The sequence below is a fragment of the Festucalex cinctus genome, chromosome 13 (genome assembly GCF_051991245.1).
Source record: "Festucalex cinctus isolate MCC-2025b chromosome 13, RoL_Fcin_1.0, whole genome shotgun sequence".
NCBI classification, from domain to species: domain Eukaryota; kingdom Metazoa; phylum Chordata; class Actinopteri; order Syngnathiformes; family Syngnathidae; genus Festucalex; species Festucalex cinctus.
The window spans coordinates 13,223,261-13,236,997 of NC_135423.1; the positions used below are offsets into that span (position 1 = coordinate 13,223,261).

At 38.3% G+C, this 13,737-nt stretch overlaps 1 protein-coding gene across 8 annotated transcripts; it reads right to left on the reverse strand.

Moving 5' to 3' along the window:
* Positions 1 to 499: 499 nt before the first annotated feature.
* On the reverse strand, positions 500 to 13,505 carry LOC144032851 (von Willebrand factor A domain-containing protein 5A-like). 8 transcript variants are annotated; one of them, XM_077540326.1, is made up of 24 exons: positions 13,423 to 13,505; positions 12,406 to 12,490; positions 11,924 to 12,126; positions 11,630 to 11,852; positions 10,216 to 10,382; positions 10,026 to 10,140; positions 9,793 to 9,941; positions 9,365 to 9,453; positions 9,136 to 9,280; positions 8,737 to 8,816; positions 7,885 to 7,999; positions 7,642 to 7,800; positions 7,219 to 7,322; positions 6,745 to 6,953; positions 6,443 to 6,469; positions 5,093 to 5,128; positions 4,643 to 4,675; positions 4,463 to 4,486; positions 3,956 to 3,991; positions 3,028 to 3,057; positions 2,703 to 2,798; positions 1,389 to 1,525; positions 1,184 to 1,307; positions 500 to 926 (listed from the first exon to the last, which is right to left on the reverse strand). In XM_077540326.1, exons 2-24 carry the CDS (start codon positions 12,446 to 12,448, stop codon positions 847 to 849), a joined length of 2,424 nt encoding a protein of 807 aa, XP_077396452.1. In that variant the 5' UTR covers positions 12,449 to 12,490; positions 13,423 to 13,505; the 3' UTR covers positions 500 to 846. The 8 variants fall into 8 exon arrangements, with proteins under 8 accessions (XP_077396452.1, XP_077396449.1, XP_077396450.1 ...); XM_077540323.1 differs by having other exon boundaries at positions 2,703 to 2,804; XM_077540324.1 differs by having other exon boundaries at positions 4,643 to 4,678.
* Between the last annotated feature and the right edge of the window lie 232 nt (positions 13,506 to 13,737).

Consider the following 13,737-nt stretch of genomic DNA (forward strand, 5'->3'; position numbering starts at 1 on the left):
TTGCCCATGCCTGATTTACTGTCTTATTTTTTACAGACAGGATGTAACAGTTAGTGTTTTCATCTCTTGTCGTAAATATTGTTTCCTTTGGTAATAATTTATGACTTTTGGTGACACACTAAAAAAGGTAGTGAAGTCTGTGCTATATACTGTATATTATTATGGCCTACACTTGAAATGTAGTCATAATGAGAAGGTGATAACACTGCTAGTACTACTTTGTTTGCTGATTCCAAAATGAACCATTGGTTAGAATGGGCTTTGCGGGCCGGAATAGTGGCCCCCTAGCAGCCCATAAAGCAGCTCGGCCCACCCTGCTTCAGATAGCAACTCCAGGCCTGGTAAGAAGTGTGCTGCACTTTCCTTGTCTATTTGTGCATGGGGCGGAGTGGCAAATCACTCGGCCAGGGACCATCATCTGTTTCGAATAGGCTCCATGAGGAAAAGAGACATGAGGGAAGACACTCCCAAGGAAAACAAATGAATACATGACATCCCCCAGCGTAAGTCTGTATTTTTAATTTGTCCTTTGTTGATCACAGAATAACACAAGGAAGATCAATGAAACAAACAGAATTTAGAATCTTATTCAAATTCAACATCTGGTCCTCTGTGACACAATGTAGTTCCAGTTTCTTGGTTTTCACCAGGAGTCTAAAGATGACCATTATACTGTACCTTTATTTATTTAAAATTATATATGATTGGATTAAATCTTCTTATACAAAAACAATAATAAAATGCATACTTGTTATAGACCAATCAACTACCAAATAAGCAGGAAGGCCAAGTAGTGCAGAGCAAAGGGAGTAAATCAGAAGAAGGTCTTTCCTTGTTTTGGAGACCTCAAAGGCCCAGGGTGTCCTTTTGCACGTTGCAGCCCAACATTGAGTTTGCAGCCACGACACACTCGGTGATACATGACGCTATAAAAAACACACACACACCCACACACAAAACAATAAGGGTGGGTAAACATATTACTCCCCCTCCCCATCAATTCCCTAATATGAGTTCAGCATGCAAGCAGTAGCGACCTTAAGTGAACGCATTCTACTTTTAAATTTCACATTCATTGTCATTTTGCCTGCACACAGAAGATAATGGAGTCTCTGGCCACGTTCATATGCAAGGACCTTCAACTGTGCACTGTGAAACACACAAACACCTGTGAAGTAATTACCTTTCTGAGCCAGCAGCCATGACACAGCCTTACGAGCAAGAAGCTGCCATTCCACTTGAACATCTGACTTGAGCCCATGAAGCCAAACCAGAGCCAGAACGGTGGCCCACACGTTCCCGTCCACCTGGGCTCACCGAACCGCAGAAAATCACATTAGTCAAACAAGTGGAAAAGGTGTCATAGCACATTTGAAACGAGGTCCCACCTTTGCTGGTTTGGGCTGTTCCACCTGTTTGCTGGTCTTGTCCAGTGCAGCAGCCAGAGCCGGGTTGAGCTCCCAGTAGCCCGACGCTTTCTGGAGGGACACCAACTGCAGCAAAGTGTCTGGAGGTGGCTGGACGGCTGGGTTGTGGAAAAAGGAAGTCTTGTCAAATATTCAACTGGAACTGCACTGGTATACAATTTTGGGGTTGTTAACTAGATAGGTTGCAGCTAAATCATACCTATATGATGTACAATGGAACTAGTGGAGTATAAAAAAAATATATCATTTGATTAACTCTGGGACTTCCAGTATACATTGATTGTTCTTCTTCGATTACAACCATAAAGATTAAACTCATTGAACTGAATTTTTATTAAGATGAGAATGAGTGTTTTTAAGGGTTTTTGTGTGATTGAAAGAGTTTAGTGTGGTGAGTGTGACAGTGTTTTGGTTAGCGAGAGTCTGACTGTGTATGTGGGAGGGGGGTAATGAGAGAGGTATTGGTGTGTGATTTTATTTTGTGTGTGTGCGTGGGTTTTTGTTGTGTATGAGTTTTTGTAAGATTTTTTATTTTTTATTTTTGGGGGGGATGTGTGAGAGCATTTTCAGGTGTGTGTGAGAGGTTTTTGAGCGAGTTGAAATCCTACATTTTTAGTGTTTTTTTTTTTTTGTGTGTGCGCGTGAGTTTTTGGTGTGCATGAGAGCTTGGATGAATTTTAGTTTTTTTTTTCTGTAACAAATTAAACTACAATTCCCAAATGACTGTTGGGCCTTCCTTCTTCTGAATGGCTGGACAGTAATAGAGAAATAAAAACATTTAACATAAACTCCAAAAGCTCATGTATGAAAGAAATTGAGAAAGACCACAATGAATGATATTTCCGCTTCAATTAGTTAGTCGAACATAAAATGTAGTTTCCCGTAATTACTGGTTTTGTAAAATATGTATTTTTTGTATTATTACGATTTTATTATTTTTTTAATTTTTTTATTAAATTAATTACATGATTTATTATCTTATTTCATTAATACAATTTTCCTTTTGTATTTTAGTAATTTTGTTCGTTTTCATTCGTTAACTACCGGTAATAATCTTGGTCATATATAGCACTTCTTTTTAGTCAAATTTCTAATTAAATGACAGGTTCCGCTGTTTGTTGTCATGTTTGATATTAATATCGAACTGCTTTAGGAGCAGAGAAAAATGACAAGTATTGCAGTACAAACGGTTTGAAAATAATTATATAAATAATCTTGTGCTATTTGAACTACGTAAATGCAGCTTGGTGGTGTCGGTGTGTATGTGCAACTCACAAGAATTAGCATCCATCTCCTTGGAATTGAGGCCCATTGGTGAAGGAGTACAAACCGCACTGCTTCGTTTCTTCATTTTAAAAAAACCTCCGAAACCTGTTGCTGGTTGGATAAAGAACAGAAGGGAAAAACATCTTTTTGTCAAGGCCAAGCAAAAGTATTTCATTCCCTTGTTAAATTGGTTTGTTCAGTGATTTAGCATTTCATTTAATTACAATCCAAAAAACTGTTTCCACCAGATACAACCTTCATCCTTTCCTTCCAGAAGCAGTTGATAAAATATTTAAATATTCCAATATTTAAAATTCTGTTGAGTTTGACTTGCCTTTTTTTGGAGCTCCTTTGGCAACTTTGTCTTTGTAAATTAAAACACACACACACACACACACACACACACACACACACAACAACAACAACAAATTAATACATGAGCAAATAGTGAGCAATATAAGATTAAGATACAAAAAAAAAAAAAAAAAAATCAATGAAGTGGTGCTATAGCCAAGTGTGTGTATACTTTATAATACTGTATATTCTATTGAAGAACATTCAATACCGCTGGTATCAAATCACATCAAAGATAATAAATTCATGTATCCGATTAAATGGAATTGTAAATGTTTCTCAAGTATATTCGCATGGTTGGCAGAGTGCTGAAGGCAAATTTAATTCCATGCCAATGTAGCGCTCGGCGATATGGACAATAATTCTGGATATTCAAGCTAGATATCTCGATAACAATATGATATCAGGGTTGAATCATTTTCAATCTTTTCTAGGTGTATCATCACTTTTGTCCAGGCCTGTTTCAACGACACTTCTCTGATTTTCACTGGCTAATTTTCATTCAACATTCATTTATTAGTACGACACTTTTGTCAAATTCAATTTATTTCTGTGACCACTGTGGGTTTTTCTTTTATCATCAGAGCGATTTTAAAAGCTCTGTCCACTATTGAATTACACAGTTTACACCAGGCTTCCCCAATCCCTGCCCTCAAGGGCTAAAGTCCTGCGGGTTTTAGATGTTTCCGCCCCCCAACACACCTGATTCATATAATCAGCTCCTCAGCAAGCTCTGGAGAAGCCTGATAACAACCCGGAGCTTTAGAATCAGGTGTGTTGGAGGAAACATCTAAAACCTGCAGGGCCCCGGCCCTTGAGGACCAGGTTTGCGGAAGCCTGTGGGAATCAGATAATATTCCATCCCCCGGATTCAATAGGTCGCTGTACCTTCCAATCCCTGTACTCACCTTGACTTAGAGAACAACTTCTTAGTGTTAGTGGAGCTAAAAATAAAATAAAAAAAAAAGGAAAAAAAAGTGAGAAAAAAAAGACATGAGAATTAGTGATATCCACAATTCCATTTTGGAATTGAGTTTCCAACTTTTCCAGTTATATATATATATATATATATATACACATATATATATATATATATATACACATATATATATATATATATATATATATATATATATATATATATATATATATATATATATATATATATATATATATATATATATACACATATATATATATATATATATATACACATACATATATATATATATATATATATATATATATATATATATATATATATATATATATAATATTCTTTTAGCTGTTGAACTATGGTTTTTGCCAAATAACTGAAATGCATGCAAAGACTTGTGTGTTACTACAAAAATTTTGCTCCTTGCAAGAAAATTGTTTCCCGCCCTCCGAATCTCAGTCTGCATGATGCTACTTGCCTCGAAGCGCCTCTGTAGTATCATCTTTGAGGGGAATTAAACAGGAATATTACATAGCATCAATGAGCAACAATATCATTTTGGAATTATGCAATCCAACATCCCATGCTTAAGAATTTATAGATCGCTGGAGGAAATTGAATTATTCTTTTCAATCCCTATATGCATAACACTACCTACCTTGGCTTAGAAAAGAAATATCACATTGTGCTTCTGCTAAAAAAAAAGAAAAACATTAGAATTAGTGATCCACACTTCCAGTTTGGAGAGGGATGATTTTCCAATGCGTATATGCAATCGTTTAACTGTTGAACTAATGTGTTTGATGCCAAATAATTGAAATGCATGCAAAGGCTTCTATTCCTTAAGAATTCAATATGTAGCTGCAAGAAAATTGTTTTCTCCCTCAATCCCAGTCTGAACTGTATGATACTACTTGCGTCCAAGTGCATCTGCATAGGCATGAAGATCTTTGAGGGAATTAAATCAGAAATATTACATCAGAAATCGTGGGGCAACAATATCGGTTTTGGAACTATGCAATATAACACTCTATCCTTCAGAATTTAATAGGCTGCTGTAGGAAACTGAATTATTCTTTCCAATCTCTGCCCACATGATGCTACTTGCCTTGCCTTGGAGCACAAAACATCATCTTGCGTGGAGCTAAAAAAGAAAAACATAAGAATTAATGATCCACTATTCTATTTTGGAAATGAGTGATTTTCCAGTTCCATATATGTATTCTTTTTAGCTGTTAAACGAATGTGTTTGTTGACAAATAATTGAAACGCATGCAAAGGCTTCTGTGTTAAAGGGATAGTTTGGATTTGTTTTACATGTATCTCTATTTCATCCTCACCTCCAGTGTGTGCGATCATCACTGACTTACCCCTGACAGCGTTCTGTGACACGAGTTCTGGTTCGGTGTTGGACGAGAGGAAAATAGTCCGGCAAGTTGGCTGGGGTCACGGAAATAAAGCGTTTTTCTTCTAAAAACAGTTTATGTTCAAAAGAGTGATACATTTGCATCACAATACTCTCTCCTGAAAAAAAGTCAGACGCCATTACCGCCGGGCACTATTTTTCTGTTCGTTCGTATCACTGCGCGACGCCCCGCATGCAGCTGATAGACGCACACTCATCTACAAGTTGTTTGTCTTTTCGAAGGCGGAAGGCGAGCGGACCAGCTGTCTGCAGCACGTCGATCAGCTGTCTACAGGGCGACGCGCAGTGATACAAACGAACAGAAAAGTAGTGCCCGGCGGTAATGGTGTCTTGACTTTTTTCAGAAAGGAGTTTAGTGTGGAAATGTGTCACTCTTTTGAACACAAATTGTTTTTAGAAGAAAAATGCTTTATTTAGGTGGCGCCAGCCAACTTGCCGGAATATTTTCCTCTCGTCCAAAACCAGACTAGAACTCGTGTCACAGAACGCTGTCAGGGTAAAGTCAGTAATGATTGCACACACTGGAGGTGAGGATGAAATAGAGATTCATGTAAAAAAAAAATCCGAACTATCCCTTTAATACAATAATTATGCTCTTTAGGTATTCAATATGTAGCTGCAAGAAAATAGTTTTTTTTTCTCCTCAATCCCAGTCTGCATGATGCCTCCAAGTGCCTCTGCATAGTAAACACCTTTGCAAGAATACTAGATGGGAATTAGCGAGCAACATAATTTTAGAATTATGTAATAACATCCCATCTTTAGGAATTTAATAAGTCGATTTAGGAAATTGAACAATTCTTAAATCCCTGTCTGTATGATGCTAATTGCCGGGAGATCCAAATTTAACACGTGAACCTTTTCTTGCAGTGAAACCTTTGAGCGGGGAATAAAGGAATATTACGTTGGAATTAGTGAGCAACAATATCATTTTGGAATTATGTAATACCCCATCGGAGGAATTCGATTTCGATAGACAGCTGAGAGAAATTAAATTATTTTTTCCAATGTCTGTCTGTATTATATACTTGCCTGAATGTCTCATTGCATTGCAGATACCTTTGAGGGAAATAAAACATAAATATTACATGGTAATGAGTGAGCAACAATATCATTTTGGCGGGAACGCCTTTTTCAGTTCGTTAAACTAATTTGTCAGCTAGACAAATGAGTGAAATGATGGTGCTTAATACAGCATGTAAATGTAACATCTCTTCCTCCATACAGTGGCTGAAAGAATAGTGAGCATGCATGTAATCACAGAGTGACAATTTTGCTATGCTAACTTTGTCAAAATGGGAGACTTTTATTTATTTATTTTTTTAAGCACTCACTGGCTCCTGGAACACGTCTGTGCAGCAGAGGTCCCTGAATGGCTTCCCTGTTGGCTTTGTTGACGGCAATAAAGGCTGTGAAGGAGCTGCTCACTCCTGATTGGACGCTGACATCCACCACCTTTTTCTTCACTTCCTCATCCTTCTCTCTCTCCTTGGTCTCCAGACAGCGAATCAGAGTTCGAGCACCTAGCCTGTGGATTGTTAATCTGCAGAAAGAAAAGTGGTATGAAATATCAGAAAATTATTATTTACTTACAGCAATGTATCTTTGTTCATCTGTGTATATCAACATATAGTTCATCAAATCAGCTGTATTGGTGGAGGGAAACATGGAAGACAGGCAGGACAGTGGATCTTGAGGACCAGGGTTCCCTACCCCTGATTTAAGGTCTTCAATGACCCTAACATGCACGTTTTTGGATTGTGGGTGTAAGTCGAGAAGGCCCACGCAAAAATGGAAGCCGACATTACCCAGTGTCCTCTGTAGGTTGTAAGGCGAAGCCAAGCTTGTTCTGGAACGGATTGCCTGCTAGGCTGTACTTCACAGTGACACAACCATCTGTTTCCTCCGAACTCTAAGAAAAAATTGCAGGGTTACACGCATGCTACGTTACATTTACAGGAGAAAAAAAAACATCCAAAGACAGATTCTTTTGCAGAGTTCTGAATTTGAAGCTCATTCAACTAATTCAAATTTTTGGGAAATCCGCCACATTTTAATGTTCTGTTATGTTAGCTGGTGTAATTCCACAGAGGGAAGTTACTCAATACAGTATGACTCAAGTCAACAACACATTGACAATACTGATAAAAGATCAAAAACACAACATACAAAGAAAAGCGATTATGTTCGCACTTCTTGGCAAATGCTGGATGGGCTCAGAGCTGTTTTACCTGTCCAGTAAGCTGAGCATAAATGAGCGACCGTTGACCCTGGAAAATAGCTGTGAGAGGGGGAGACAGATGTGTGACAGACACCCTCTTTGGCAAATCCCACGTGACAGAGATGTCGTCCACAACCGGTTGCAAAGCAAACTGCAGCGATTGCATCGCCTGGTGAAATGAAGGTGTTCCATTATTTCTTTTATACAGTTGTGTAGGATTTGAGAAAATCATTTGGCTCTACGTAATGTGAACCTTTGCTTGCATCCTGTCGGCGCCTGTGATGAATTGAGCGTGGCCTCCTCCCTCCTTAGCCAAACCATTGATGAGAGCAGTGCTGGCTCCTTCCCCAATCCCGAAAGAGAAACACCTGCAATACAGTTGCTTACTGTACATTCAAACATACGCTGAAACAAGACATAGCACATAGTGACTATTTAGAACTAGGGGTGTCAGGCGATTTAAATTTTTAATCATAATTAATAGCATGACTTCAATAGTTCACTCACGATTAATGGCAAATTTTATATCTGACAATAAAATGTACATTTCTCATACTCTTGTTAACATAAAAGTGGGAAAACAATTTAAACTAATAAAAATATGGCCACATCTTTTAGTCATTGATACAGTAATTTTACAATAATTAATAAAAATCAGTTAAAATTAAAACGATATACTTTACTGTAAAAAAATGAGTGTGATATTGATTTGTCTTGAGGTCATTTTTTATTTGTAAGACGGTGACAGCTCAGTGAATTTTACTTTTAATATTAGGAGCTATCTAATCATTAACATGAAGTAACTTGTGAAATTCTGCACCTTTTTAAATTTGTAAAAATTTGTAAAATACAACTTCACCCCAGTCCCCACAAATATATTATTATTAAATATATTACTGGTAGATTTTGATGTGGACGTGTCTGCTGCGTTGCGACTGGAATTCCTACAGTACAGGCTTTCCAAGTAAGGGGCGGTCATTAATCGTGCGTTAAAAAAATTAGTGGTTAATTAATAAATAAATAAATTAAATTAATAATTTAGCATTTAAATTAAATAATTTTGGAACCCCTACTCAGAACTTAAAGTGTATGTGGTTTGTTTAACCTGTGGGAACTTGAATTCTTCTTCACTAGGCTTGTAACCTCCTTGGTGTTCCCGACTTCGCCATCAGTGAAGACAAATACCTGAAACATTTACATTTGGCTTAACAGTGAAACAGCAGAGAAGTGTCACATGACAGTAGCAATGTGGACATAAAAGCGTTTGGCAGGCACGACCTGCTCAGCCTGTTACATATATTTGGAATGAGTGTGTCCGTGCTACAAGTAGGAGTGCCCGGCCATTTCATACTCACCACAGATGCTGATTATCAAATGCATTAATGTGTGCAGATATCTACAGATGTGTTTTGCCTTTGCTATACAGTTTAATTCAAATTACATCAACCAGCCCTACTAATCCTGAAGGCCCTGATTGAAATTGCCCTGATTGTGTGTGTATTACCTGTCGTGGTTGATTGGGAATGCAGGCCTGGCTATAAATGTGTTGGAGGGGCTTAAGTATCTCTGTTCCTCCCAAGTTTGCCTGCATCTCCTTGACCATCTTCAGCGCCTTTTCCATGCTTTTCTCACTGTACTCCATACTGTTACTGCCATCATACACACAAGTACACGCACACGATCAAACAGAATGTTTTTGTTTATAGAATGAATGACATAGGGTAGATTCTTACGGGAAGATGTGTTCAAAGGAGGAACCAAAACTGTAAATGTTGAAGTAGCAGCCCATTGGCAAGCTTTTCAGAAGCAGTAGTAGAGTATCCTGTGAGGAAGTGAGGTATGAGGACAATGAATGCTAACCACATTTTCACCAAAGGATGTTTGGTTCACCACACTTCTATTTGGAATGTTAAACCCCGATTAACGTTTCCGCTGTGGGCTGTGTGAGAAAGCATCGTCAGCTCTCCATGTAACAAGCCCGCATAGCAACGTTTGTTTTTTTCAAAGATATCTTTATTTTCTTCCCATTCCATTCACACATTGCATTGTAACTCTATGATCAATGGACAGTACTGTGTTTTCACTCAACCCTGCATTCCATTCTGGGTATCTGTCAAATGGAAACGAAAGCGGTTTGTGGCATGATTCACATTTTGATTACCCTGGCACTGCCGATGCGAGCACCTTGCATACTTCCGGATCGGTCCAGTAAGAAGACAAACTCCCCCCTTGTGGCGAGTGAAGACATCACTTCCTGGGGGAACTCCGGGTAAACGCTCAGCATCACTGCCGCATCCCCCATCAGTGTGCCTGAATCACAACACAGACAAGAAAAGTGAATTTGAAGAATAGGAAAGCCTCCATACTCATTGAATGAAAACGGTTTGAACTCACCAGGCTCAGCAGACGCCTTTCCTGCCTCCACCACAACAGCCGGCTGGTGAGCATCTTTGTAGTAAATCAACAGCTCGATATCCCTGTCAAACTTGTGTCCGGCAGCCAGTTTAACCTAAAATCCCCCAAATAAACAAACAGCATGGTTCAAGCGTGAGAAACAGCAGATCACATGAGTATTTATACGTACGACCGCCTGGGTTTGCTCCTTGTTCAGGTACTGCAGAGGTTCCAGCGAACACTTGGAGTCCACTTTGGAGACCTGACGTGGCGAGGACAACCGGGTGGAGAAGCTCAGACTGTATGGCACTTGAGAGGCAGGGACAGACGTCACCTGGACGCTGCTAACTTCACTTCCTAGGAAAATTAAGAATGAATATATAAAATCCCACCAAAGCATAAACGTTCTAATAAACATAGTTCTAATGTTATACGACTATGAATCTAAAAGCATCTGAACATGTTAAATGGCATTTCTATTTGATAATGGAAAACATATTAGAATTAGTTTGAGATCTAATGGCCGTGCACAAAGATGGAAAATTTGCTAAAAGTAGATAAAAAGACAGAACTTATTCATTCTATCAGAATTATGTGACAATATTTTAATATTAACTCATCCAAAATGATCTGGGATCCTACAGGATAAACAATTTAAAATACATTATATATCATACAATCATACATAAAATACTCAGAGGATAACATTAATGATTTTGGGTGAAATTTCAGGATGAACCCAAAATGCACTATTCAGATTAACATATTGTAACCTTCTCTAGACTTTTGAATGCACATCCAACTTTTCAATGTTTCAAAACTTTTTGCACAACTTTGTTGTCTGACAAGGATTCAAAATTTACATTGACGGACTTTATTTCCAAGTATATCCACTAGTATGCCTTTCTGTATTTCTGTTGCAAACTGTTGATGACAGGCTCTGATATTTAGCTTAGTGGTGGCCATTTCCCTCAAAGAACATCCTGTTTACTGGCAATGTCCTACAATGATGAGAACATGCTCATCAATTGTGTTAGGTGCCTTTTTTCGGTCTCATAATGTCAAAGTAAGAACACCATGATGAAGATGATTGTTAAAATATCAATTATAGTTGAACCAGAAAATGTATTGGATGAAACACCTGCTGTGAATTCAGCTCTATGTTCGATATTAAACAGCTGGACATGCACATTAACATATTTAGATAAGGTAAAATTAAGTTAATCAGTGCAACTTAAGAGTGCATTTTAGGTTCATCCTAAAATTTCATCCAAAAGGCAAATTAGGCTATTTTTTTTCCTGAGTATATTATTTTATTTTTTTCACATTTTTAATAATAATAATAATAATAATAATAATTAAAAAAAACAGCAATGACAATGTGACAATGATATTATTCATGATTGAATCAATTAATCACCCAGCCCTATTTTGATTATATTTTTTTCATGGGGAGCACTGAATAACATTTTGCTACAATATAAAGTAGTCACTTGTCAGGTTGTAGTATAAAATAGACTACTATGAAGTCATATAAAAGTTTTTTGTAGTAAATATTGAAAATAATAATTAAACTGTACATTAAAAGCACTGGGTTGTCCTACCCTGAGGTTGGTAGCGAGGGTTGAGCACCACAGGCAGACAAAACCTCAGCGCACCGTCCGCCTCCACAGCTAGTTCAGTGACATACTCCAGCCTGATGGAGGCGCTCTCTCCTGGAGGGAGACTCCCCACAGTCAGAGAGAAAACATCTGGGCTCTGATCACTCTCTTCCAGGAGGAAGGCCTGCTGCCCGGAACTCAACGCATCGTCGTACTCCTCTCGAGCCTGGAGAGGACAACATCATGTTCACTTCAGAATGCTTTTTTCAGCTCACTCGTCTTTGCGGCCATACTCACTTCCTGTTTCTCCTTCACATCAGCGACAATCTCAGTTTGTCCAATCTTGGCACTGAAATGGCAGACGGCAGCATCAGAAGGTAGAGGGAAGACAAAAATGGCCTCTATGGCTTTTTCCTCCTTGTTCTCATAGTGCAGTGTGGAAGCCACAGTGGCCACGTGGTCCTTCACCTCCACTTCAACTTCAATTGCCTTCAGAGGAACTAAATCACAATCACATCAAATGTCAGCACTCCATTCATACTGGCATACGTTAAATGTACTTCCTTGACCTGTTTACTTCCTGGTCAAACACATTTACAGATAAATAATGCTTTCAAGCTATAAGCTAAGTTATGCACAAATGAGAACAAGCAGCACAGAAAATGTATGGACAAGTAAATGTGAAATTTTGGGGAGCAAAGGAGATTTTTACGTTTTACACAAGTAGCATATACTGTAATTAAAACCCATTTATTTTGAACTGTGATTTGAACTTGTACCTGGCTCCTTGTTGAGAGTCAGCAGACCACAGCGGCTCATCATGATGACGATGAGTTCAAGGCCGGCTGATTAATATTGATTTTGCTGCACACAACAAACAAAATACACAATTGACAATTGCCTGGTATACCCAAATTGATTATTTCCTTTTTAAACTGCTACAAAAATGCAGCAAGGAAACACAGTGTATAGTGGTTTGCGCATCTGTGTCACATTTCTGGGGTTCTGGGTTTGAATCTCATCACTGGCCTTGTGTGTGGACTTTTCCTCCCATGTTCCAAAATATGCAAACTCGGTTAACTGAAGACTCTAAATTGTCCATAATTGTGAATGTGATTATGAACGGAAATTGTCTACTCTATATGCGCTTTGCGATTGACAGGGTGCACCCTGCCTATCACCCACAATCAGCTGGTACAGGCTCCAGCTCACCCATAATCACCATAATGAGGATGAGCAAAATAGATTATGGATGCAAGGAAATATTGTGGAGCACTGTTGCTATGACAGCGAATATGTCAGAATGTGTTGTTCACTCATATGAACATCCTAGTAAAGTTAAATTAAATATTTCACTTTACGTTAATGCCATAAATATAACCCAATAAAATGATAAACTTCTTATGCTGCATAAATATGAATTCTAAGTGCCTGCTGTAGTCCCTATCTATGCTGGTGACATATGGTGAGAGGCAGTTGACAGGCAGGTCAATTGAATGCTCAAAAGGTAAAGGTAAATAATGACATTTGTATCCACACTTGTTGGTAGCCTATGCAATGAAACTTTCCTAATCATGTAAAATTATGTTCTTTGGCTGAATACTAACTAACTAAAAAGTTAGCAAATATGTATAAAACTGCCTCCAACTAGCACAATCGAATTATGTGCCTTTGCAAAGATAACAATGGTCACTTTTGATTGACGCTGTAACAGACTACAACAATGTGAGTATTATTATTACGTATTAGATAACATAACGTCGTTAGACATAACAGACAAATGAACATTCTCCTACCTTCGTGGCGTAGAGTGTTTGGCTGTCCAGCAGGCAGTCAATCCAACCCGGAAGAGCAAATCAGGGGGAAAAACCCCACCCACTCAACCGAGATACTTGCCATTCCAGTTTAACCGTTTGTGTTCAATTTCACTTTCAGTTTCGGCTACAAAAGTAAACGTTTTAGACAGCCTTTCCCAGCAATACTGTGTCTTATCACTACAGTATTTCTGATATAACCAGAAACCCTCCCAAATAAGTATATCCATTTTAATTAAGACGGTTAGATTGTGGTGGACTGGTGGTAGTTTGCAGATGTGAACAACTGGATGGCAA

Coding starts and splice junctions, on each gene's coding strand:
- LOC144032851 (XM_077540322.1), bottom strand. CDS start 12,448: ATGATGAGCCGCTGTGGTCTGCTGACTCTCAACAAGGAGCCAG. Junction 11,853..11,923: donor ATGTGAAGGAGAAACAGGAA/GTGAGTATGGCC, acceptor TGTCCTCTCCAG/GCTCGAGAGGAGTACGACGA. Junction 8,817..9,135: donor TTCCCAATCAACCACGACAG/GTAATACACACA, acceptor TAAATGTTTCAG/GTATTTGTCTTCACTGATGG.